Source organism: Hylobates moloch, unplaced genomic scaffold (genome assembly GCF_009828535.3).
Source record: "Hylobates moloch isolate HMO894 unplaced genomic scaffold, HMol_V3 SCAFFOLD_4, whole genome shotgun sequence".
Lineage (NCBI taxonomy): Eukaryota > Metazoa > Chordata > Mammalia > Primates > Hylobatidae > Hylobates > Hylobates moloch.
In genome coordinates this window covers 110,801,587-110,825,831 of record NW_026652279.1, presented here as the reverse complement: position 1 = coordinate 110,825,831, position 24,245 = coordinate 110,801,587, and the positions used below count along the sequence as shown (strand labels likewise).

Genomic DNA, 24,245 nt, shown 5'->3' with positions numbered 1-24,245 from the left:
CGTTTATGCCAGAGGTTGCAAATTTTTTGTGAAAAATCAGACCTTGGCAATAACCTTGATCAGTTGGATATAAATAACTACCACAAGCTTAGTGTTCCAATAATGGAACACTAAGCATAAATGGGTTAAGAAGTTATATACTAGAACTGTTCACCCCTGGCATCCAAGGTCTGCTCTACCACTTCACACTCCAGATGTGATTTTAGACCAACTATCTTAGTACAATAGGCATACTAGTAGTTAACATGTATGATAATTATGAGGATGAAATGAACTAATGTTTGTTAAAGCACTTAGCGCAGTGCTCAGCATGCAGTCACTGCTCAATCTGTAGGAGCTATCATTTCCAATAATGAGCAACCCCCCACCACTCATTCTGTAATTGAGAAAACCAAGGCTCATAGGGTTAAATGACTTGTGTTTCTCCAGTTAGTTGGTGGGCTACAAGTCAGAGGAACCAACACATGGGGGCTTTCAAGTACTTTTAGCTGCCTCAATTGTACCTGTGGTGTAAATCTAAATTTTTACATACTGCTTTGCTCTCAAAGTAAAGTAAGATCTCTGTCTCATTTTTCTATCTCCAGAATCCAGCATATAGTAGGTACTTAATAAAAGGCCATTAAATTAGTGAATTATTGGCAATAAAAATGTGGATGCTGATAACAATATATAAAGGAACTTACTGAAAGAAGCTTTAAGATAAATCTGAAAGAAAATGGTGACTATGCATTAGTTCTAAGGATGCATAATGTTTCAGGGAATAGAATGTAGAAATGATCCATGTTTGGGAGGTGGTACAGGTTGGGTATCCCTTATATGAAATGCTTGGAATCAGAAGCATTTCAATTTTTTTGATTTTGGAATAGTTGCATATTTACTAATTGAGCATTCCAAACCCAAAAATCTGAAATTGGAAATGCTCCAATGAGCATTTCCTTTGAGTGTCATATCGATCCTCAAAAAGTTTCAGATTTTGGGTGGAACATTTTGAATTTTGGACTTTATTTGGGATGCTTCAACCTGTAAAAGGATTCACTTAAACCAGAATGTTTTATGAGAAAGTAGTGTAAAATTGTATACATAACACTGAAGTAAATTTAGTAAAAATTAAAAATATGTATTTGTCTTATGGATATAATGGATGATTTTTGTCTTTATATTTTCCATGTGTCTTCATATATACCATTCCATGGGCCCAGCAGTATTAGGTTAAGAAAGAAAAACCTCAACAAATGGCATGAGGGTGATAAGAGATCTGGTACAGAGAGGAAGAATACATTAATTACACTAGTTGGAAATTTAGGTTAATTCAAAAGGGACCACTGTAGGTGTATGACATTAAAACAGTGTTTATGGAATCCTAATCGTGAGGCTGTGTGAAGGACTGATGGGAGCTGAGTAGGACAGGGACTCTTGATGTACATGTAAAAAGTGATGAGGCCCTGATGTAGTTTTATGGATTTAGAAACAAATTCTGATTAAGAGTTGATAGGAAAAAAAAATTCATCTAAGAATTTAAAGCTTGGAGACCAAGATGATATTGGTGTCTATGACACTGATGAAGTAAAGATGCTGGAGAGGAGATATTGGGAGGGAAGATGATGGGATCAAGTTTTCAATTTTGTATTTCAGATGTGGGAAGACCTCTAAGCAGGAAGAGACACAGGTAGCTGTAGATACAGGACTGAAGAAAACAGATTAACTTGCTCAAGCTAATTTCAGAAGGTTTATACACCCAAGAAAAGTCATTCAAACAAGCCTCAAGCTTATTCATATACTACTCAAATGTGGGGTCCCTATTTCCTTTAAATGTGTAATACAATTATATTTTCCTTAATATTAATTTTGCTTCCTCCTTAGAAAGAAACCTACTTATCTGTAAATTACATTTCAAATCTAATTATCATGTCAATTTGCAGATGGCTTAATAAAGAAAAACAATCGCATGCCAGATTTAATCTGACTCTTTGGATCTTTTGTAATTTCAGTTAAGATATTACATATAGTAGTTACAACAGGACAATACTGGAATAAAACAAATGAAGGATCTTTTTTTTAGTGGAAGAGGAAAATACAAGACACAATGAAAACAACCCATCTTAAAAGCCCTCAAAATTAAGAAGGTTACAGCAAAAAGGGAAAATCAGATGAAATGTATAGGTATTTAATTAGTCTTTGGAGTGGTATAAAAGCTTATTCTTTATAAAAGTTGTAACAAACATTGGCAACTCTCCACTCTATCTCACTGCTATTCTAGCTTTACCAGAAAACTATCTTTGAAACCTCTTGGCTAGGAAGGTGACAATTCCTCTAGGTTTCCATTATAACTTCATGCCTAATGTCATATTTACAGCACTACATTATGACTATTATTAATACTATTATTGTAAAAGCCTCATTAGTCTTTCTAGTTCTGCCCTTGTCCTACTGTAGTTTCAACACTATACTCAAAACAACCTTGTGTCTGATCACGTGAATACCCTGGTCAAAATCCTCCACTGTCTTCTCATTTCACGTCGAGTAAAAGCCACAGTATGGCCTATTACGCCTTACATCACTCCATACCACCTATAGGCCCCTTAGGATTAACTACCTGACCTTATCAACTTTTCCCTTTGCTCTCTCCATCCCAGTCATATTGGCTCCTTTATGTTCATCAGATTTAATAAGCATGTTCCTGCCTCAGCACATCTTCTTGGAACACTCTTCTCTCCATAGTCATCTCCTCTGGGCCATGCTGAAATGTCAGCTGAGTGCCCCAAATGAAATAACACTCAGTGCCCTCCCCCTCCACTACTCCCTATTTCTTTTATCCAATTTTGTTTTTTCTCCATTGCACTTATATCTGACAATATATTGGCATGTTTACTTGCTTATAGTGTCTTCTTTTCCACTAGAATGTAAGTAAGCTCCATGGAGGCAAGGGACTTTTTGTTCAGTGCTATATACTGACTGCCTGGCACAGAATTCAATGAATATTTATCATATAAATGAATAATCTGTTCAAGTGTAGTTCATACTGAAAAGATTTGGAATCTTGAGATCTCTAGAACATAATATATACTGAATAAATGTTTATGAATTAGAAAGGTAAAGATGTCCAAATCTTACATTAAAAATACATAAAAATTAAAAAAGGGTAAAAATATGCATCAACACATTAATATCTTGGTACATACCTGTTTGAATTCTGAATCTTTTCCTAACATAACTTGAAGACTGTAAATAACTGGATCACCTTTCATTGGCTGTAAACACTCCCATGTAATTTCACAAATGTGATCATTTACTTTCTCTATTTTGGGGGCTGTAGGAAACAAATATAAATAAAATCTGTTCCACTTGATTTTTAATTTGGTACATCATGCAGATACTTGTTTTAATAAAAATCAACAAATATTTAAACTCCACTTATAAACTTGAAATAAGTATCAGTGAATTTTTGAAATTTGCATCCAAAGAGGTTAAAATCAGCACTCTTGTATTCTAAGATATGGGATCTCACTCTGTCACCCAGCCTGGAGAACAGTGGTGCGATCATAGCTCAATGCAGCCTCAGCCTCCTGTGCAGTTACACACACAGGCACATGCTACCATGCCCAGCTAACTCAAATTTCTTTTGTAGAGAGGCGGGTCTCACTATGTTGCCCAGGTTGGTCTCAATACTCCTGGCCTTAAGTGAGCCTCCCACTTCAGTCTCCCAAAGCACTGGGCTTACAGGTGTGAGCCACTGTGCCCTGCTTATAGTCAGCACTCTTCTTAAAGCTAAGAGACACTAAACTTGATGAGCAAACAGAAAAATGACTCAGTGAAACTCTCAATATTATTAGTAAGACTATTCAAGAAGAGTTCTGCTGTTTAACAAATGACAGGTTTAAGTACATGATCTAGGATATGGTCCTAGAAGTCTCTGTGATTAGTCTTCAGAGCAATTAACTTTATAGACTTTTCAGCTAAAAATAGAGTGCAGCCCTTGCCAGAGTCACTTTAAAATAAGAATCCCTCTAAAATTAAAAGATAAATGTATATACAAATGTGTGTAAATATGTGTACATGTGCATGTAAAACTGACTGAAAAACCCGCATTAATGAAGAATTTGTTTTGCTTAACAGATGACCAAGCTTTCCTTCTGAAATCCAAATGAATGTAATATCAATAACTCAAAACGTTTAAACAACCAGAGTTTGTGATTTTTTTCTTTAAGCAAATGACCTCATTAGAAAACCAGCCTACCTATTCAATTTAGTATTTTTATGCTACATTATTAAAAACATCAGTGATAAAAGCCAGTACTTGTCTGAATATGAACGTGCCAGATAAAACAGCTTTTATTATTGAGTGGAACTCTCAGTAGAGTTGGGCTTGCCTATATGATTTTGTATAACTGGTGGACATATACTGGATGCTAAATTTTAATATTAGTAAACAAAGCATTTATGAAAATACATTAAAAAGTAATTTATTATAAAAGAAAATAAGTTCAGGATGTATAACTTACCTTTCAAGGCAGCTGGGACAGATTTTGGAGTAGTGAAAATATATTCTTGGGAGAGGGGACCTTCCCCAGCTTCATTACAAGCTTGAATACAGAATTTATAGGATGTTGACTCATTAAGTCTTTGTACTTTGTATGTATGACATGGTCCTCTGTATAGGGATACAAACCTAAAATGGAAATAACTATTAGATAAACCTTATACTACCTTATGAAAGTGTTTTAAACTAGTATAAAAACACAGTTAGGAACATTATTTAGGAGTGATAAGTTACCCCAAAAGTTTGATGCCAGGAACTCTATGTCACTTAAAATAAATCTGTTTTTCATCAAATGAAGAAAAATAGGATATTTGGTAAATTTCCCAATTTGACATGATTTACTGAAAGTCTGTTACTAAATTTCATGTCCAACCATAACTGTTTCTTCTCAGTCTTCCGGTTTAGCTTTGTTTCTGAATACTGTTTTGTTAATGTACATTTTAAAAGATGCTCAGAACATCACAATTTTCATTGCAAATTATTTCTAACTAAAGTCATATTGATAAAATTTGTCAAGTATGGCATAGAGACCTGAGCTATGAGATTAAGTTTCTATTGTAATCTTCCTTGTCTTTATCTGGAAAAAAGAGAATTCTCAATTCCCAGGCAGATTTTTAGTTGACTTGGTGATGTTTTTCTAGAGATTTACAAAAGCAGTATGACAATATAAAATTTCCAATACATTATCCACTTGAACTGTTCAATGAAGTTGACTATCATATATATTTCTCCTAATATGTTATCTGTAAGTTGAATGCATCCCAATATTTTTGATTGGATGTTTCTAAAATTTTTGGAAATTAGAGAATGAATAATGAATGCTTATTCAATGCTAACAGTCTGAAAATTGTAGTCAAGTTAAAAATAAAGAAATATTTAATGACAGGAAGAAACAGTACTTCTAATAAGCAGTAATTGGATAAGCCTTGCCTTTTCAGTCTCTAAATTTTTTTTTAATGACAGGAAAAAAAAATAGTGGTAATACCACTGTTTAAAAAAGCTGAACAATGACAAAATCTGGATCAGGGAACAGCTAAAGTATCATTATGATACCATCCCACAGCAAGTGTATATAGTTGTGAAAATCAAAGGGAATGAAAGTAATCAAAGACATTAAATTGATTTAATTTATTAACTGTGTGCATTAAACTTAACAGTATCATAAAAGGTTTTAGTTTCTTTATTTTCCACAACCAAAGGCCACGAGCCATATTCATACCCTATAACAATTCTCTAGATGCTAGCTGAATATTAAGTTGGAAGTTCTATAATAGAATATAATAGAATTTATATTTAATAGAATCTTTATTCTATTATCTTTCAACCAAACACTAATTAGACCTGTTTCCAGTAAGCCTTCTTGCACTACCCCAAATGTATGCTAGAAAGGGGAGGAAAAAAATTTAAACAATTTATTTGTCCAGTAATAATAACACATATTAAAGATAAATGGCTATACCAAAAACCTCTACAAGGCAAATAATCTCTCTGTAGAGATAAGGCTATAAAAATTACATAAAATTCTGCCAAGACAAATGGCTATACCAAAAACCTCTACAAGGCAAATAATCTCTTTGTAGAGATAAGGCTATAAAAATTACATAAAATTCTGCCAAGAACAAAGGCTAACATTCATCGATACATAGATTTTAGGAAATGATCAATAGTGTTTGTTCTGTGTAATGTTCTTACTGGTGATATAGTAGTATACAAAATTATTCCATATGTTATTTTAAATGTATAAGTATTTCTGATAGTACTTATGTACAAGCACCACGAATATTTCATTGTTGAATACCTGGCTAAGATACAAAGAACACAAAAAAGTAAATCTTGGGAAAAACTGTTACTAGTATTCTGAGTCCATTAGATATGGAAATTGTTTCTAATACATTCAGTGAAAAGTAGAAAAGCAAACTTCAAAATTCTTAAAATATTAAAGGATTAACAGCTGTGGGAGGTATGTGGCATTGCTTATATGGAATATAATGTGAATAAATAGCCCTAGTTGGCATGAGAATGACTGTTACAAATATTCAGAGTTAACACCGTAATTAAAATACATGATTTAGTGCGGCAGTATATGGCACATTATATAGGAAATAGTACAACATGTACATGAAGATGTAAAAGAGGCACAGAAAGAACCTGAATGAAATTAAGTTCTTCCTAATGCAAAGATTAGCAAGAGAGATTAGCAAAGGGACTAGATAATTAATCACAGAATCTAACTGAGATCACACAGTGAAAAACTGAACTGTATTCATTTAGCGTGCAGGCCCTGTGTCAGGGATGTGGAAAAGACTGAAACATAATCTCTGCCCTCAAGGATCTCAGAGGCCAGAAACGATCATAATCATTTACTACAAAATTGTTTCAGGGCCGGGTGCAGTGGCTCATGTCTGTAATCTCAGCACTTTGGGAGGTCGAGGCAGGTAGATCACAAGGTCAGGAGATGGAGACCATCCTGGCCAACATGGTGAAACTCCGCCTCTACTAAAAATACAAAATATTAGCTGGGCGTGGTGGTGCGCACCTGTAGTCCCAGCTACTTGGGAGGCTGAGGCAGGGGAATTGTTTGAACCTGGGAGGGGGAGACTGCAGTGAGCCGAGATCACGCCACTGCACTCCAGCCTGGGGATAGAGCGAGACTCCGCTTCAAAAAAAAAAAAATTGTTTCAGTCAGGCACAGTGGCTCATGAGTGTAATCTCAGCACTCTGTGAGGCTGAGGCGGGAGGACCACGTGAGCCCAGGAGTTCGAGACCCGTGTGAGCAACATGGTGAAACCCCATCTCTACTAAAAATACAAAAATTAGCCAGGTGTAGTGGCCCATGCCTGTGGTCACAGATACTTGGGAGGCTGAGGTGGGAGGATGGCTTGAGCCCTGGAGGCAGAGGTTGCAGTGAGCCAAGATAGTGCCACTGCCCTCCAGCCTGGGTGATAGAGCGAGACCTTGTCTTAAAAAAAAAAAAACAAAAACTGTGTCCTGCTAGAAATAAACATTGAAGAGTTTATTTTGTGTCTAAGATTAGGTGTCTTTTACTATCATGAAAACAGTAAATGGATTAGAGAAAACAACCAAACAGTAGCCCACTTATTTTTTTCTCTTGGTATTCCACTCACAAATTATAAACAGGAAATCTACATTGTGTTTTCTAATGTTTTAAAAACAGCACAATTTTGTATGACAATCTTGACTTCGTTTTTGAAAACTTACTTCATTAAAAGAAATTTTTTTTAGAGACAGTCTTGCCCAGGCTGGTCTCGCACTCCTGGGCTCAAGCAATTCGCCTGCCTCAGCCTCCCAAAGTGCCGAGACTACAGGGGTCAGCCACCACACCTGGCCTACTTCTAATAGTTACAGAAATTTATATACTTAAGACCTAAGAAACTATATAAAGAAGCAATTAAAAAAACCTACCGTCCATTCTTATCCTCCATCTGAAGGTGGTACTGAATAGAATCAGTTGACAATGTCTTCGGAGTTCCTTCTCCCCATTTCAGCTTAAGGTTCTGGTGGCTAAAGGCAACACATTCCAGACGAGGTGGATCAGGAGGGAGAGGCTTAGTTTTTAATTTTATCATATGGCTGAAAGGACCAGCTCCAAGGCTATTCAAGGCTTGAATTCGTATTCTAAGTGCCACATAAGAAAAAAAGTTTGGTTATGATTGTTTTATTTAAACTGTCTCTCTGGTCTAGGCAAAAATCAACATAATTTTTAGAGTATACCTGTATGTTGTATCTGGTTGCAAATTGTTGATAATATAGCTTGTAACCTTTCCCACTGTTAGGGATTGTTTATCTCCAAAGTCTATGCTGTAGGCAAGGATTTCTGAACCATGATCACAAGGCTTTTCCCAGCTTATTGCAAGGCATGTAGAAGGTGAATAATGGGGATTTTCTATCTCATCATCGCTTATTTCTTGAAGACAGGTCACAATGCCAGGAACTGATGGTGGAGTCACACAAGCTACTACTTCACTGAAAGGGCCTGCACCCACAACACTCAGAGCCTACAAATTAACAGAGCCTCCAAGTTAACAAAGTCATGACCATGAAAAAGCCAGTGAAATATAAAACTCTGGATAGAGTTAAGTGACAAGGTACTGATCAGCTTTACCTGGACCCTGCAGTAATAGGTAGTTGCTGGTGAAAGTCCTTTTATTTCATAATTGAGACCAGGCCCACAGTAACATATCTGCATACTTCCTTCAACTCCTCCCCACTCCAATCGATATTCAGTGACATCTGTTCCATTACTCAAAGGAACCTTTAAATTAAGAAAAGGATAAAGGTCTTAGTCTTGATGTTGATTAAATAGCTTTTGGCCAAAAATGCTCTTTACCTGAGCACATGTAAAACTAGATTGCTTTTGAGTTTCTTTAAAACTTTTAAGCACAATCGAAACTGTTCAATTTTACATTTTTTATTCATTAAGATTATCTGAATTTAAGATTGGTCAAATATATAACTGTTTTGAATTAGAAGTAGAAATATGACTAAGTCACTTTAGAAAGAGTGTTTTAAGGTAAATATACTTCAAAATAATTCTATTAATATGAAATGTTAAAACCATACACACATTTTGTTAAATTTCAAAGGGAACTGAAAATATAATAATTATCATCACTGATTATTACTGTCCACAATAAGTACACTGGAGATGTGTACTGGATAAATATAAGAGAAATAGAATTTACTAATTCCTGTGTGTGTCTATTCTGAACATTAAACTTACCAGTGGCTGAAATATCTCAGTACTGAGACAAAGCCTTTCATAAAAATACAAAGCACATAATGAACAGGAAGCTAAATATTTGTAATGCAAATATACCTTACTCAAATTCTTCAGAGGAATAAAGTTACTGTTTCTCATGTGAATTAAACTAGGACTTGCTCTGTATAATATAGGCGGTAAAAATGAACAGTATCTTTATTCTTTTATATAAACTATTCTAATCACTTAAGAAAGTAGATATAAGTCAATGGAAATTACAATACCTCCCAATTCACTTGTGCACAAGTTGCAGATCTGCATGTCACTTGAGGGGGCTTGCACTGATCTGGTGGCCCAGGGGCTGTAGTAATATCACATTTTTCTGAAAATGGTCCAAACTAGAAAAACAAATGTAACTAGTGTTTTTATTTTTCACCCTTAAATGTCCACTGATTGCACAGAACTGCATATTTAAAGATTCATTAATAATTAAACTCTTTTCCCTGTGTTTCAAGATTAATTTGGTCATAATTCTGTAAGTATTCACATTAACTAAAAAGACTTAAAAATCATGAAAGTAAAGGTGTGAGAAATTTTAAAGTTTCATTTACCTATACTTTCTTCTGCCCCTTATTTCTTCAGGAAATGGTTTTTGAAGAAGGGCAGGACATTAGGGAATTAGGTGGGTGGAATAATTCAGGAGAAATATAAGGAGTGAAGAAATTGATACTAATTAAAGGCATGGGAGATGGAAGGTGTAAATTATTATTTTTAATTTTTTAATACTTCACGAATCTCTTAGGCATTATATTCCATATCAGATTTTACCAACATACTATTCTATAAATTTATGTTTATTTTGTACCATATTTTGATTTTTCTGTTACATGCTAAAAAGCTCACTTTCTCATAATTACTTTTAACATACGTTACCTGGAATATAAAAAATTTTATTCAGTATTGGCAAATTCCTTCCCCGACACATAGGAGAACAATTACAGAAATTTCTAGTCATCAATTTTTTAAAGCTCATTAGCAAAAGAAAAGCCCCAATACACTGGTATTTTCACTTAACAGTGGCGCATCATTATAATTATCAGAAGTAAACCTACTTGTTACTGCACTGTATCAGGCAGTTTTGCCAAATGCCCATCTTTAAGAGCTAGGTCAACTTCTTTTTTTTTTTTTTTTTTGAGACAAGGTCTGGCTGACTCTGTCAGCCAGGCTGCAGGAGTGCAGTGGTGCAAACATGGCTCATTGCACCCTCAACTTCCTGGGCTCAAGCCATCCTCCCACCTCAGCCTCCTGAGTAGTTGGGACTACAGGTGTGCACCACCATGCTGGGCTAATTTTTCTACTTTTTACAGAGACAGGGTTTCACCATGTTGCCCAGGCTGGTCTCAGACTCCTGGGCACAAGTGGTCCTCCTGCCTCAGAGGCAGGACTGCTTGAGCCAAAGTGCTTGGATTACAGGCATGAGCCACTGGGCCCAGCCAGCTATGAAAACTCTAAGAAACACAACTTCTCAGAAAATTCTATGGAAACATTCAGTTGTTAACAAAGATTTAATATTAAAATTATTCCAAGTTATTTATTTAATTTAGGAAAAAACATGTATTAATCACCAAAAAAATTTTAATAAATAATAGTAGACTTACCAAAGGGTAGGGATTTTAAAAATATCAAGTTTCATGAATATTGGTAATAAACCTTAAGAAGGTGAAACCAACTATTCAATGTAACCATTAGACCCTAAAAATAACAGTATAATACTTTAAAAATAAAATTTTAAAAAGTTTTTCCAAAAGAAAATAGTTCACTCCTTGACCATACTTATTCAGAGTATCAGTGACTTCAGATAATGTTAAGTCCTTCATTTTTTCCCCCAAATCTGATTGCACAGGGAATATACACCATTTTCTATCATCACAATGTCATTAATATCTCAGGCTAATATTGTGAATGTAACTGTTTTATAACAAAGTAAAAAATCAAGGCTACTATACATGGCAAACAGAAACAAACGTAAATGTTTCTTTCTGTTTACAGCACTGATTTTAGCTAGACTTTAAATGAAGGTCACCAACTCTCCTGAAATAACCTCAACCTCTGGCCATAAATCTACAGTATAAATATGATGAATAAAGTTAAACTATATACTAATCAATTATAACAACTAATATGGCTCTTGAAGACCAATCTTATAAGAAAAGTATTATTTGATATGGTGAGAAAATACAGACAAATCTGCACAATCTAACATCTATAAAGGGCAAAATCAAAACTCCAACTTCCTTATAGAAACTATTTCATCTGTGTAATTATAAATGTTAAGGAATCTTGCATTTTATAAACAGAAGATGGGCTCACTTTAATTATATCAACTTTAAAATTTATATTAATAAGTTTAAAAAATCTTTCCATAAAACTTTATCTAGTTTAAAGCTATATACCAATCTATAAATCTCAGAAAATAGGAAAAGAAAAAAAAGAAACCTTTTATACTATCACATGTATAAAACAAGAAGTAGACTGTGATTTTAAGGCAATGCTGGGCTATTTCACAAATCACCACTTCAAATATTTGCATTGCTCAACACTACCGGTTTCTATCATATTCACGATTAAAAAAAATCAAATGTTTAACTTTAAAATCTTCAGTAAACTCCTTATTCATATTTCCATTATATTTCATGGACTCATAGTAACTATATCCTATTAGAAGCAATGAAAAAAAAAAAAACCTGTAGTTACAGGAAACTGCTAGAGAATATGCTTTACTCTCACATGAATACCACCCAATAATCCCAGATGGCAAATTTACAAAGCAGAGCAAAATGGTGATATAATGCGCCTGCTTTGTGAAAAGTAATCTTGAGATCATCTTGAAAATTAATATTTCATGTAAAAATCAATGAACTATGGCAGATAGTTTTATTAGTAGTTCGAAAGTTCTTAATTTAAAACAATAAATTTGAAAACCCAATCAATTTTAAAATTCCAAATATGTTATTTTTTTTTGAGAAAAAGCCTGTTGCCCAGGCTGGAGTTCAGTGGCACAATCTCAGCTCACTGCAACCTCCGCCTCCTGGGTTCAAGCGATTTTTGTGCCTCAGCCTCCTGAGTAGCTGGGACTACAGGTGTGGGTACCACCAAGCCCAGTTAATTTTTGTATTTTTAGTAGAGATGGGGTTTCCCCATGTTGGCCAGGCTGGTCCCGAACTCCTGGCCTGAAGTGATCTGCCAGCCTTGGCCTCCCCAAGTATTGGGATTACAGGTGTGAGCTACTGTGCCTAGCCAAAATTCCAAATATAAATCTGTCATTTAATTTTTTTTTTTTTTTGAGACAGAGTCTCACTCTGTTGCCCAGGCTGGATGCAGTGGCACGATTTCAGCTCACTGTAACCTCCGCCTCCCAGGTTCAAGTGATTTTCCTGCCTCAGCCTCCAGAACAGCTGGGATTATAGGCACGTGCCACTATGCCCAGCTAAGTTTTGCATTTTTAGTAGAGAAGGGGTTTCACCATGTTGGTCAGGCTGGTCTCGAATTCCTGACCTCAAGTGACCCACCCTCTTTGGCCTCCCAAAGTGCTGGGATTACAGGCATTTACCATCGTGCCTGGCCAATATGTCATTTAATAGTATAGACTTACAGACTGCTAGTGGCAGCAAATGATTTACAATAATAAGTATATATAAAAGGTCAGGTGCCGAGGCTCATGCCTGTAATCCCACCTCTTTGGGAGGCTAAGGTGGGGGAATCACTTGAGCCCAGGAGTTTGAGACCAACCTGGGAAACATAAGGGGACCCCCATCTCTACAAAAAAGTAAAAAATCAGCCTGGCGTGATGGTGTGCACCTATAGTCCCTGCTACTCAGGAGGCTGAGGCAGGAGAATCGCTTAAGCCTGGGAATTTGAGGTTGCAGTGAGCCATGATCATACCCCCTGCACTCCAGCCTGGGTGACACATACCCTGTCTCAAAAAAAAAAGTCTGTCTATCTGTCTATACACACACATACATACAAAGGTATCACAAATAATGAGTACTGTTATACATGTTATATGGCAACCTAATAAAAGACATCAGTCACATAGATAATTCAGTTTAGTTCATGGAGAGTATGGAAAGGGCCACTAAATGATAGAAACTTGAGGTTTAGCACAACTATTTATAAGAACTGAAGTAAGGATTCTGTTCCTCAAGTCCTATAGGGATTAAAAAAAGTTTTTCATGACAAATGTCATTTTTTTGCCCCCCTTTTTTGAACAAGGTTAATTCATGTCAACAACAACAAAATAACGACAAAGCTTCACCATTCTAGCATGCTGAATGGATTTTATTTAAAATAAAACTGTAAATAGTGTACTTACAGTACATTATTTATCAGTACTGCTCTCTGGTAGGCATAAATTTTATCTTAAAATCTGGAATAGCTTTAGAAAGGTCTAAAATGTATATTTTCTGGAAATATGGAAAGTAAATATTTACTTAAGGTGATTCTGACAAATTATCATAAACCTGAAAATATAAATTAAGACATAAGTATTAAAAATGCGATCCTAGTGTATTGCAGCCTTGTGAGGCTGACAAGATGGCTTCTTACAGAAAGGAATGACTTATGTAAGAGCTGCCTAAGTATATAAATTTGACATATAAGAAATTTAGGCCAGGCATAGTGGCTCATGCCTGTAATCCCACCACTTTGGGAGGCCGAGGTGGGTGGATCTTTTGAGCCCAGGAGTTTGAGACCAACCTGGGCAACATGACAAAACCCCCTCTCTACTAAGAATATGAAAAAATTATCCAGGTGTGGTGGTGTGCACCTGCGGTCCCAGCTACTCGGGAGGCTGAGGTAGGAGGGTCACCTGAGCCCAGGAGGCAGAGGTTGCAGACAGCCAAGATCACACCACTGCACTCCACCCTGGGTGACAGGGTGAGACCCTGTTTCAAAAAATCAAACAGAAATAAATTTAAAAATAAGTTTACAGATGTAAATACAGAACCCTGTTGAACTATAGGATTTGAAATATAGTATAGTTCACCAAAATAATGGGTAGGAGAGAACTGTCAGTTTAATTCTATAAAATTTTAATTATAGAATAGTTCAAAGAAATTGTTATTTACTTGAGATAGGAAATTACTGCTTTGTCCTTAGGGAACCTGCTTTGTTGCAGAGAGATGAGAGGTGTCATAGCTGAGTGGAAAGAGATTTGGCTCTGGAGTCTGACAAACTCAGGTTTGTAGCTTACCTCTATCACTTATTAGTTTGTATGACTGTGGGCAAAATATTTAGCTTTCCTGAACCCCAGTTTCCTTAGTTGTGAAATGGAGATATCACCTACTTTGTCCACTTTTTGGAGTTATATATTAAATACATAGATAATATTTCAAAAAATACATACAAAACCAGAATAGTTTAAAGCATAATTTTTTTTTCATTTGGGCAAAAAAATGAATCATAATTAGTTGCCAACTGAAAGTAAATGCTACTTCAGCCTCAAAAAACTTCAATCAGCTTCAAAAAACTCAAAAACCTCAAAAACTTCAATCAGCCTCAAAAAACTTCAGTACTTATGATTTTACTTCTACTCTTAAATTGATTAAGTAAACTCTATTAACACTGCCTAAAAGGTAAACTCTAGCCCAGTTGAAGTCCAAAGTGTCACAAACTGTAAGTGGGATCTAAAAATACTGAGATTTCATAAAAATGAAGTTACGGAATATACTGACTTCTCTTGTATTTATCAATGTAGGCTTATTAAAAATTGTAAAATTTGTAGTCATATGTTAAAGTTAAATGGCCAAATAATGGATAAGATATATGTTAAAATGAAACATATATCACCATTGTGATTATAATTCTACCAGCACAGTCTTCTTACCCCCATTTTGTTAGCTGCATGTAGTCTGAAGCTGTATGTCTTTCCAGGAAGAAGGCTGCTCACTGTACATTCTACTTCAGAACCTTGGTAAACTTCTCTAGGTTCATCTTTTTCTATAGGAGACATTTCCACACTGTAACAGGAAATGGGTGATCCACCATCAACCAGAGGGGGTCCTAAAAGATGGAAAGATTTATGCAATTTAACAAGACGAATACTTTCTGTTCTAGCTTAATTATAATTTATTACCAAAATGGAAATTACCCCATCGTAACTGTATTTCTTTTGCTTTGGGTCTACCCTGTAATCTGGGAGGGAGGCATGGGCCAGGAGGCACAGCTGGAGTCTGCACAAGTAAAGATTCAGAGACCTGCCAAAACAAAAGCAAAAAGAAAACAAAAATGCCCCAAACCCAAATAATCAGATTGCTTTTGGTAAGGAAAAATAATATAAACACAAATATTGCACTGATAATTTGAAATTGTACTTGATTGTCAACAAAAAAGGAATAAAGTTCTGAAAAAAAATGAAAACCCAATTAAATAAAAACTCAAAATTTTCATAGACAAAGAAAGACATGTACTGTGCAACTACTATATACAAAGCAAGTTACTGAAAAAGAACTTCAATGAACCCTTCCTTTCCTTTTCTTTCCATAACTAAAGAAAAAAACAACTTCCAACACAATTTAATGGGCAATATTTTTGATCTCCAAAGGGATCCATAAATCTCTTTTAAGGAGGGATGTTTTAAAATACTGTATATGCTGTTTGTATTGTTGTAAGGAGGTTTAGAATATTTTGGCTACTTTACTACTGTAGACTGTATTTTTAACCTAAACACTGATTTATTTATTTATTTTTAGAGATGGGGTCTTGGTATGTTGCCCAGGATGGAGTGCAGTTGCTATTCACAGGTATGATTACAGCCTCAAATTCTTGGGCTCAAGCAATCCTCCCACGTCCAGACTAGCTGAGACTATACACATTTGTCACTGCACCAAGCTTAACTTATACATTAAAGTATTATCTTTCCTTCATCTTTTCCACCTAAAAATAATTCTAAAATCAGGTAAGCTTTTCCAGTTATTTGGCATCTTTCTAGGTACTTGATATTGCTTTTAGTTTCTATGCTATATTTATATTTTAAAAAGCCTTTATTTTCGAAGACACTCTGTTAAAAACAATGCCATACTGGGCCAGGCGTGGTGGCTCACACCTGTAATTCCAGCACTTTGGGAGGCTGAGGGGGGCGGATCACAGGGTCAGAAGATCGAGACCATCCTGACTAACATGGTGAAACCCAGTCTCTACTAAAGATACAAAAAAGTAGCCGGGCATGGTGGCAGCCACCTGTAGTCCCAGCTACTCGGAAGGCTGAGGCAGGAGAATGGTGTGAACCCAAGAGGCAGAGATGGCAGTGAGCCGAGATCGTGCCACTGCACTCCAGCCTGGGCGACAGAGCGAGACTCCATCTCAAAAAAAAAAACAAACAAACAAACAATGCCACAAACTCAGTGCCGTATTCCTTACTTGCAACATATTAAGGTTCATACTTAACATTCTAAACACAAAATATTTGGTCATCTTTTTATCAGAAAGCTATCCTACACAAAAATGCCATAAAATGCTATAGTAGAACAAGATTTTGTGCATGTGTGGTTGCTTTTCTTAAATCCAGGGAGATTTTCTTACTAGATAAAATGAAGCAACTGGAGCACAAGCCAGTTGGGCAGAACTCACGCTCAGTTTCACATTAGTTTCCTTTTCAACAAAATGCCTATATTTCATTTTTAAAAAATAATACTTTCATTGCATTAAATTTCATTTCGGAAAAAAAACCCCAGCAATTATGAATGATCCAAGAAACCATTCTTGGTTTAATTCATTTAAAAAAAAAAAAAATCACTTGGCCGGGTGCGGTGGCTCACGCCTGTAATCCCAGCACTGTGGGAGGCTGAGGCCGGTGGATCACGAGGTCAGGAGTTTGAGGCCAGCCCGGCCAACATGGTAAAACCCCGTCTCTACTAAAAACCCAAAAATTAGCCAGTCGTGGTGGCAGGTGCCTGTAGTCCCAGCTACTCGGGAGGCTGAGGCAGGAGAATTCTTGAACCCAGGAGGCAGAGGTTGCAGTGAGCCCTGATCGTGCCACTGCACTCCAGCCTGAGTGACAGAGTGAGATTCTGTTTCAAAAAAAAAAAAAAATCACTCAATAAACATACATCCCTAGAACATTATGTCTTTATATCAATGGTACACTTTAAGTTCATTTTGGTTATTGAGTCTCTAATAATAAAATAATGGCCAACTTTTTTGAAGTAAGTAAATATTAGAAAGTAGATTTAAACAGTAGATACTATTTTATGTTGTGTCCTCACACACATAATTTATGGAGCAGTAAATCAGTCTATAATTATTTTATTTCTATTTCTGCTTAGTATGGTTATTGAGCATCATTCTCAAATTTATCTTTATAAAATTTTCTCCAATGTTTTCATGTATTTGTTTTTCCAAAGCTGAATACCAACCAGACAACAGACACACACTGAATACTTACTGCGAGCTAAGTACCACATTAGAATATTTTGGTCACCATCAAATTAACCAAACAGGTTATAGAGGTTACTTTTCTCCATTTGTGGATATGTTTCAATATTTGAAGTGGCACCTGGTGATCCTACCCCATTTGGCCAAACTTAACAACAACACAAAAGAATCTACATATAAGTATTACCGCACTCTGTCCTCCATCACTGATGCAGTAAACTCGTAAACGATAGAAACAGCCTGGATTCAGTCGATCACAAAGATGTTCCCTGGTAGCGCCACTGTATATCATTTCCCATTTGTTTCCTGTAAGGTGAGGAATTGTGTTCAATCAGATACTAGGTAATGTTTAACGTTTTGGTATCATGGACACATCAGGTATCCTAGCTTCACAAACTAAGTATTTATGTAATTTGTCAGAAACAATTTAGGTTTGTTTCGGTTTCCTGGAAATGATCTAATTTTCTTTATGTGTGCAGCTTCCTAGACAAGCCTGCATGGCTTTGTGGAAGTGAAATATCTCTGTAACTCTGTAAAGACTTTGGCCTAGATTGATAATTTACTTTTAATTAAGCATTTTAAATGTGTTTGCTGGTCCAGTAATAACGTTATAGCATACAAAGAGTACAAAAAACCAGTATCAGAGGAAGTCTAGTCCTAATTAAAAGACATCTTTTTTTTCTTTTTGGCAGGAAATAGGTCATTTCATAGAAATAAACACTGCTAAATGTGTGATTCAAGAATAAAGTTAACTAGTCATAAAACTTACTACTAAAAACTAGTATGATGTGAGTTAAATTTTAGAAGTTAATCCTTCTCTGACGTATCTGTATATAAATCTAACTGAATAAACTAACCTTCAGAAGATTCATAGTATCTAATGACTTGGTCTAGGTGTATAGAGGCTGAGCAATGTAAACAAATGAGAACAAAAAGAACATGTAAATGCAATGATACAGGTGTTCAGCACTCTTACATTTGATTCACTGTATTTCTATAAATTACAATTTAAAGTGGATCATAACAGGCAAAATCCTAACTGCTACAAACAAAGAAAAAAAAATTCAGGAAAAAAAAAGGTCTTGGTGAGATGCCGCCATTTCATCCGTCCTTGGTTTCTGCGCCTTTCGCAGAGCTTCTAGCAGCGCTACATTGGGCCAGAGCACCCGGAGGTTCACAACCTCTGTGGTCCGTAGGAGCCACTATGAGGAGGGCCCTGGGAAGAATTTGCCATTTTCAGTGGAAAACAAGTGGTCGTTACTAGCTAAGATGTGTTTGTACTTTGGATCTGCATTTGCTACACCCTTCCTTGTAATAAGACACCAACTGCGTAAAACATAAGGATGTTTCAGTTCATCCAATTAACAGATATGAAGTGCATTTTAAGAGGTGCAGCCTCTGGAAGTGGATCAAACTTGAACTCATATGGCATACTAGATATGTTTGTCAATAAACTTATGACATGAAAAAAAAAAAATCCAGGACAGCCCAAAGTGAAGTAAACATCTTTTTATGGTGTACCTTATGAAAAGCAAGAAGAAAGAAAAGATATGACATAAAATGTAAAGCCATAAAGAATAGAAAGAGACTGGCTGGAATAAATCTATCAGTGTTTAATATCCATTCATACCGTTAGAACCTTCTGCCATCTCCACTACATATTTATTGATGGCTGCTCCGCCATTGTCTTTTGGTGGATCTACCCAAAGAAGCAAAGTAGTATTAGGCAAGGTACAAAACAACATAAAAATGATAAAAAACCTAATAAACAGAATACCAAACTAGGTTTAAAAAAAAAAATCACCTGCAACGACTTAATACCAGTACCCAATTACTCCACGCTGTTGTCGTGACTGCTTTTCACTTAATTTACTATATTTAAAATATGGCTCTCTATAACAATTTTTAATGGCTGCACGACATTCCATTTACTTACTTTTATTTATTTTTTTTAGATGGAGTCTCACTCTGTTGCCCAGGCTGGAGTGCAATGGTACAATCTCGACTCACTGCAACCTCTGCCTCCTGGGTTCAAGCAATTCTCCTCCCTCAGCCTCCTGAGTAGCTGGGACTACAGGCACGTGCCACCACACCCAGCTAATTTTTGTATTTTTAGTAAGAGACGGGGTTTCACCATGTTGGCCAGGCTGATCTCGAACTCCTGACCTCAGGTGATCTGCCCACCTCGGCCTCCCAAAGTGTTGGGATTACAGGCGTGAGCCACCATGCCGAGCCTCCATTTACTATAGATGTTAAGGTTGTTTGAAATTTCTGAATATTATAAATATCACTGAAGCATTTCTGTTGGTCTGAATTTTTCAGGCAAGGGTGAAGTTTATGGGATCTTTGTTTTTCCGTTAGGTATGTAGGTAGGTGCTTGATAAATGTTTGTTTTAAATGAATGGTTTTCATTTCTCATGAGAGCCAGATGACCCAGGTGACTTTAGCTGCAAGTTCAGTAATCCTTCATTTCACACAGTGCTACCCCTGCTCATTATCTTACAGTGGTTCTCAAGTTCCTCTTTATCATATCTTAACCTAGCATGTATGAGTGTAAGGTTTTCCACAAAAAACATACCCAATGAATGACTCTCACATTTCTTTTTGGACTGGCTTGAGATAACAAATTTACTTAAATATCTTAAAAATTATCTTCATATTCAAATTATTTTAATCAAACACAAAAGTAATAACGTATAAATATGCATAATATCTTACCCCAAGTTATTTTAAAACTGTGTGAATGTATCTTTCCTTTCACTGAAGGCTTTACAGGTATGCCTGGTTTATCAGGGCAAGTAGTAAATTCTACAACTTCACTTGGATTACTTTTACCTTCTGAGTTGTAAGCAATGACCTGTGATGAGAACAGAAAGACATTGAATAATACACTTGATACCTAATGATACTGGCTTAATGAACAAAGTGATAGGAGACAAACAGCTTCAACCAAATGATAAAATACATTTTTTTTTAGCTTGGAGTGGCTTGTTCTTTGAGAACTGCTTGTCTCCAATAGATAATTGGCATATATGAAGAGTATGCAACTGTACTTCCCCTTTTAGAGTCCGTCCTGGGAATACAAGTGTAAAACCTAATATTTTGATATCAAATAAGAATCAAAGGAACAAGCTATAATCTGGTGATTCTTCATGGGCTTTAGGCTTGCTTTGTTTCTTCTTTTAATATTCTTTGTGAGTTTAGAAAGAGGTCCACACATTCTCTGAATCTCCTTTCTTCAAAAGGTGAAGTCTAATCCCCCTTCCCTTGTGTGTGCGTTATACTTAATGACTCACTTTAACAAATAGAATACTGCAGAAATGACGGTGTGTGTAACTTCCCTATGGAAAAACTCATGTGGTGAGGAACTGAGGGTTCCTGGAGACAACCATGTGAGTGGACCTGAAAGCAGACTCCAGTCCCAGGAGAGCCTTGAGATGACTGCAACCCCAGCTGACATCTTGATTACAACCTCATAGAGACCGTGCATCAGAATTACCCAGTTAAGCTGGTTCTCAATTCCTGACCCACAGAAACTATAAGATAAGTTTGTTTTTTCAAGCTGCTAAATTTTGAGTAATTTGTTATAAAGCAATAGAGAAATATAATTCCAATCTAGGTATTATTCTATTATAGAAATGTAACTATACCTGTATTGTTACATTTTCTCCTCTACTGAACTTAAAGATCCTCAAGTCCAATATCAAACCATGATTTTTTCTTCTCTAAACCTGCCCCTCTTTTTCTCTCCCCACAGTAAAAAGCTCTACCATCTACCTAGTTGCTCAAGTCAAAAGTGTTAGAGACAAACTGCCCCAAAAAAGCTTCTTGGTACTGCTGACACTCCCCTCAAACCTCTCCATGCCGCCCACCCCCCTCCCCCTTATGCTCGGCAACTCTTCTCGGAGCCGCCCACCTTTCCCTCTGAGCCCTTTTACATTTCTAAGCCCTTATCTAGGCGCCACAGTGAAGCCAGCAGACTTCACCTATCACCTTGCTGTGATAAGCAAATCCCAATTACAGGCCACTGGGACGGCACAGGGGGAGGTCGTGGGAAGCAGAAACAAGTTTTACCTACACCTACCTGTAAGTTCCTTCATTTAGCTGCTACCACAAATGTCACAAGGTGATATACGGCAAAGTTAACCAACAAACGACCCCAGGGTCTCTCTCCCCAATATAAACCCCTCATTTTATAAGCTCAGGGCTTCCTCCTCTGTCTGTAGTGGAGCAGCCGGCAGGTTCAATAAACTTACTCGGCTGACTTTGGGTCTATTCTTCCTCTCGGCTGACCTTACAAGAAGGAGACATCCTTGATTCTTCTCTAAACCGCATCAAATCTCTTACTATATCTGGTTAACTTTACCTCCACTTCACTGTTCTTTACAACTACGACCACTTGAATGAAAGCTTCCTTTCTCCTATCTTTCCTGAGTGACTGTAATTATACCACTAGCTAGTTTCCCAGTGTACATTCTTGCCCTTGACCCCCAACTACTTTCTACACCACAGCCAGAGGGACTTTATCACTGCTTAGCTCAGAACCCTCTAATGGCTTCCCATCTTACTCAAAATAAAATCTAAATTCCACACCATGCCTACAAGGCCCTATGTGATTTCATCCTTAACTACCTCTTGAAACTCCACTGTAGGGTCTTTGTGCTAGCAGTTATTTCCTCGCTTGGAATGTTTTTCTGATTTTGACATGCTACTTCCTTGTTACTCAGATCTGTTTAAATGTCATTTCCAAGAAGACTTCCTTAACTACCCAGTCATTCTCTCTTACCCCATTCTATTTTAATTAACCTGCATTGCACTTACCACAATCTGCTTATTTATTGTCCACTCCCCTCATCAGAATATCTGCTGTAGTCTTAGTGTTTAGAACAGTGCTTAGCAGAGAGTAGATGCTCAACAGATACTGGTTGAATGAATGACTCACAGATGGGGACTATGATGCTATATAACACCACACACAAGGATATGAGTAAATCTACCACCCCAAATAAATCATAGAGCCCATCAGAACTCAGTAAAGTTTAGTCCAATTGTTCAATTTTGCTCAGGCTTCCTCAGTCCTCTCACAGTCACATGGATTTTCAGGATGTTTTCTTACTCTACTCCTTTATAAATGAGACTACAAACGGGTTTAGAACACTTCTCAATGTTGTGCACAGAATCCGCTTAAACCTTTTAACCAGAAGAGTCTTCCTAAAAACTATAAAGATTCATTTAATTATGTTTTTAAGGCTCTATATTTCAATATTGTCTCCTTTTACTGTAAAGCACCTTCTAGTCATAAAGGTAATTAAAGGTATAAAGTCAAAAAGATAATCTCCCCCCAACCAAATTTTACAAATAATCAAAATGTTCATTTAGTGCCTATCACATAAGGAGCACTGTGCTAGGAACCCTGTGTGAGCAGATCTTACCTTCAAGGAGTTTAGAATCTTCGTGCATAAGATAAGCAATATGGTATCAAAAGAATGGGGCAGGAGAAGAAAGATTACTAAGGCCTAAAATGGTTTAGGAAGGCTTTGAAAAGGGAAATGGAAGTGTTATGGAGTCTTCCTGGGCAATAGCAATCAAAGGGGAAGCTTGGCTAAGAGAAAAAACAGAAAGCACTGCACATAAGAGCACAAGTGAATAGTAAACAGTGAGCTCTGCTCAGGGAGAGATGAGTAGTTAATCTGGTGAGGTAGCTGGTTCAAGTATGGACTGGAAGGTAGTACATTTTAAAAACTGAATGGAAATATAAAGAATCTTATATCAAACTAAGGAAATTGTTTCTTAGAGGGAAAGCTGTTTTTCAGAAAGATTAATCTAGGTATAGAAAAGAACCTGGACTGGAAGGTGAAAAAAGAGCCTGAAAGCAGTTATATACATAACATGTTTGAAGATTTAGTATTCTTCAAGACAGAAATGGCAGATGATGTAAGGCAAAAAGATGTATATCTAAGCAAGAGAGGGATACACCAAGAAGACCTAAGGACTTAGCTAGGGCACACTTAGGGAAGAAATGACACCAGACAAGATGAGAGGAAGAAAACATGACTATATACTATGTACTGTAACAGATGCTGACGTAAGTGAATTTCAAGGATGGAACATAAAAGTAGTTAATGGAGCCAGATACAAGCTGTTTTGATTTCTCTTTAGCTATAAAAAGACCTCAAAAAACAAGGAATAAGCTGAAAGTGAAAGTATCTAAAGGTTCTTAGCTCAAGATACCTTGACCTCTAGAAGCCTTGCTACATCCAAAGTGGGGATTGGAAAGAAAAAAAGAAAAAAAAAATCCCAGAAGGTTTTCTACTTGAAAAACTTTTTCAGAAAATTCAGGAAATTCAGTTTTCTAGTGGCCTAGGGTTATAGGACTGGCCACTCGGCTCTGAAGCCTTTGATCGCTTAAAAAAAAAATGTAGACACCAGGTCCTAGCCCAGTCTTCAGTGAACCATTCGATGAAATTAGAATTGCTTATAACTCTTAATTTTAAATAATTTTAAAGAATTCTGACTGCTTTGCTGTGCTTTAAAATTTTATTTTTGGTTGGGCGTGGT

General features: G+C 36.4%; 2 protein-coding genes across 5 annotated transcripts in view; one reads left to right on the top strand and one right to left on the bottom strand.

Moving 5' to 3' along the window:
- The window catches only part of FNDC3A (fibronectin type III domain containing 3A), a 220,146-nt gene that overhangs the window by 3,130 nt on the left and 192,771 nt on the right, over window positions 1-24,245 (bottom strand). For all 4 annotated transcript variants that reach the window (XM_032150879.2, XM_032150880.2, XM_032150881.3 and 1 more), the window contains 11 exons: window positions 20,406-20,544; window positions 19,318-19,386; window positions 17,875-17,993; window positions 15,406-15,511; window positions 15,142-15,317; window positions 9,542-9,655; window positions 8,661-8,810; window positions 8,270-8,553; window positions 7,961-8,173; window positions 4,500-4,666; window positions 3,180-3,307 (listed from right to left, as the gene is read on the bottom strand). In XM_032150879.2, coding sequence (XP_032006770.1) covers window positions 3,180-3,307; window positions 4,500-4,666; window positions 7,961-8,173; window positions 8,270-8,553; window positions 8,661-8,810; window positions 9,542-9,655; window positions 15,142-15,317; window positions 15,406-15,511; window positions 17,875-17,993; window positions 19,318-19,386; window positions 20,406-20,544 — 1,665 coding nt within the window. The remainder of the gene's footprint in view (window positions 1-3,179; window positions 3,308-4,499; window positions 4,667-7,960; window positions 8,174-8,269; window positions 8,554-8,660; window positions 8,811-9,541; window positions 9,656-15,141; window positions 15,318-15,405; window positions 15,512-17,874; window positions 17,994-19,317; window positions 19,387-20,405; window positions 20,545-24,245) is intronic.
- Window positions 18,471-19,028, top strand: LOC116466514 (cytochrome c oxidase subunit 7C, mitochondrial-like). Its single transcript, XM_058438130.1, has 2 exons — window positions 18,471-18,475; window positions 18,821-19,028. The coding sequence occupies exons 1-2, from the start codon at window positions 18,471-18,473 to the stop codon at window positions 19,026-19,028; spliced, it is 213 nt and encodes a 70-aa protein (XP_058294113.1).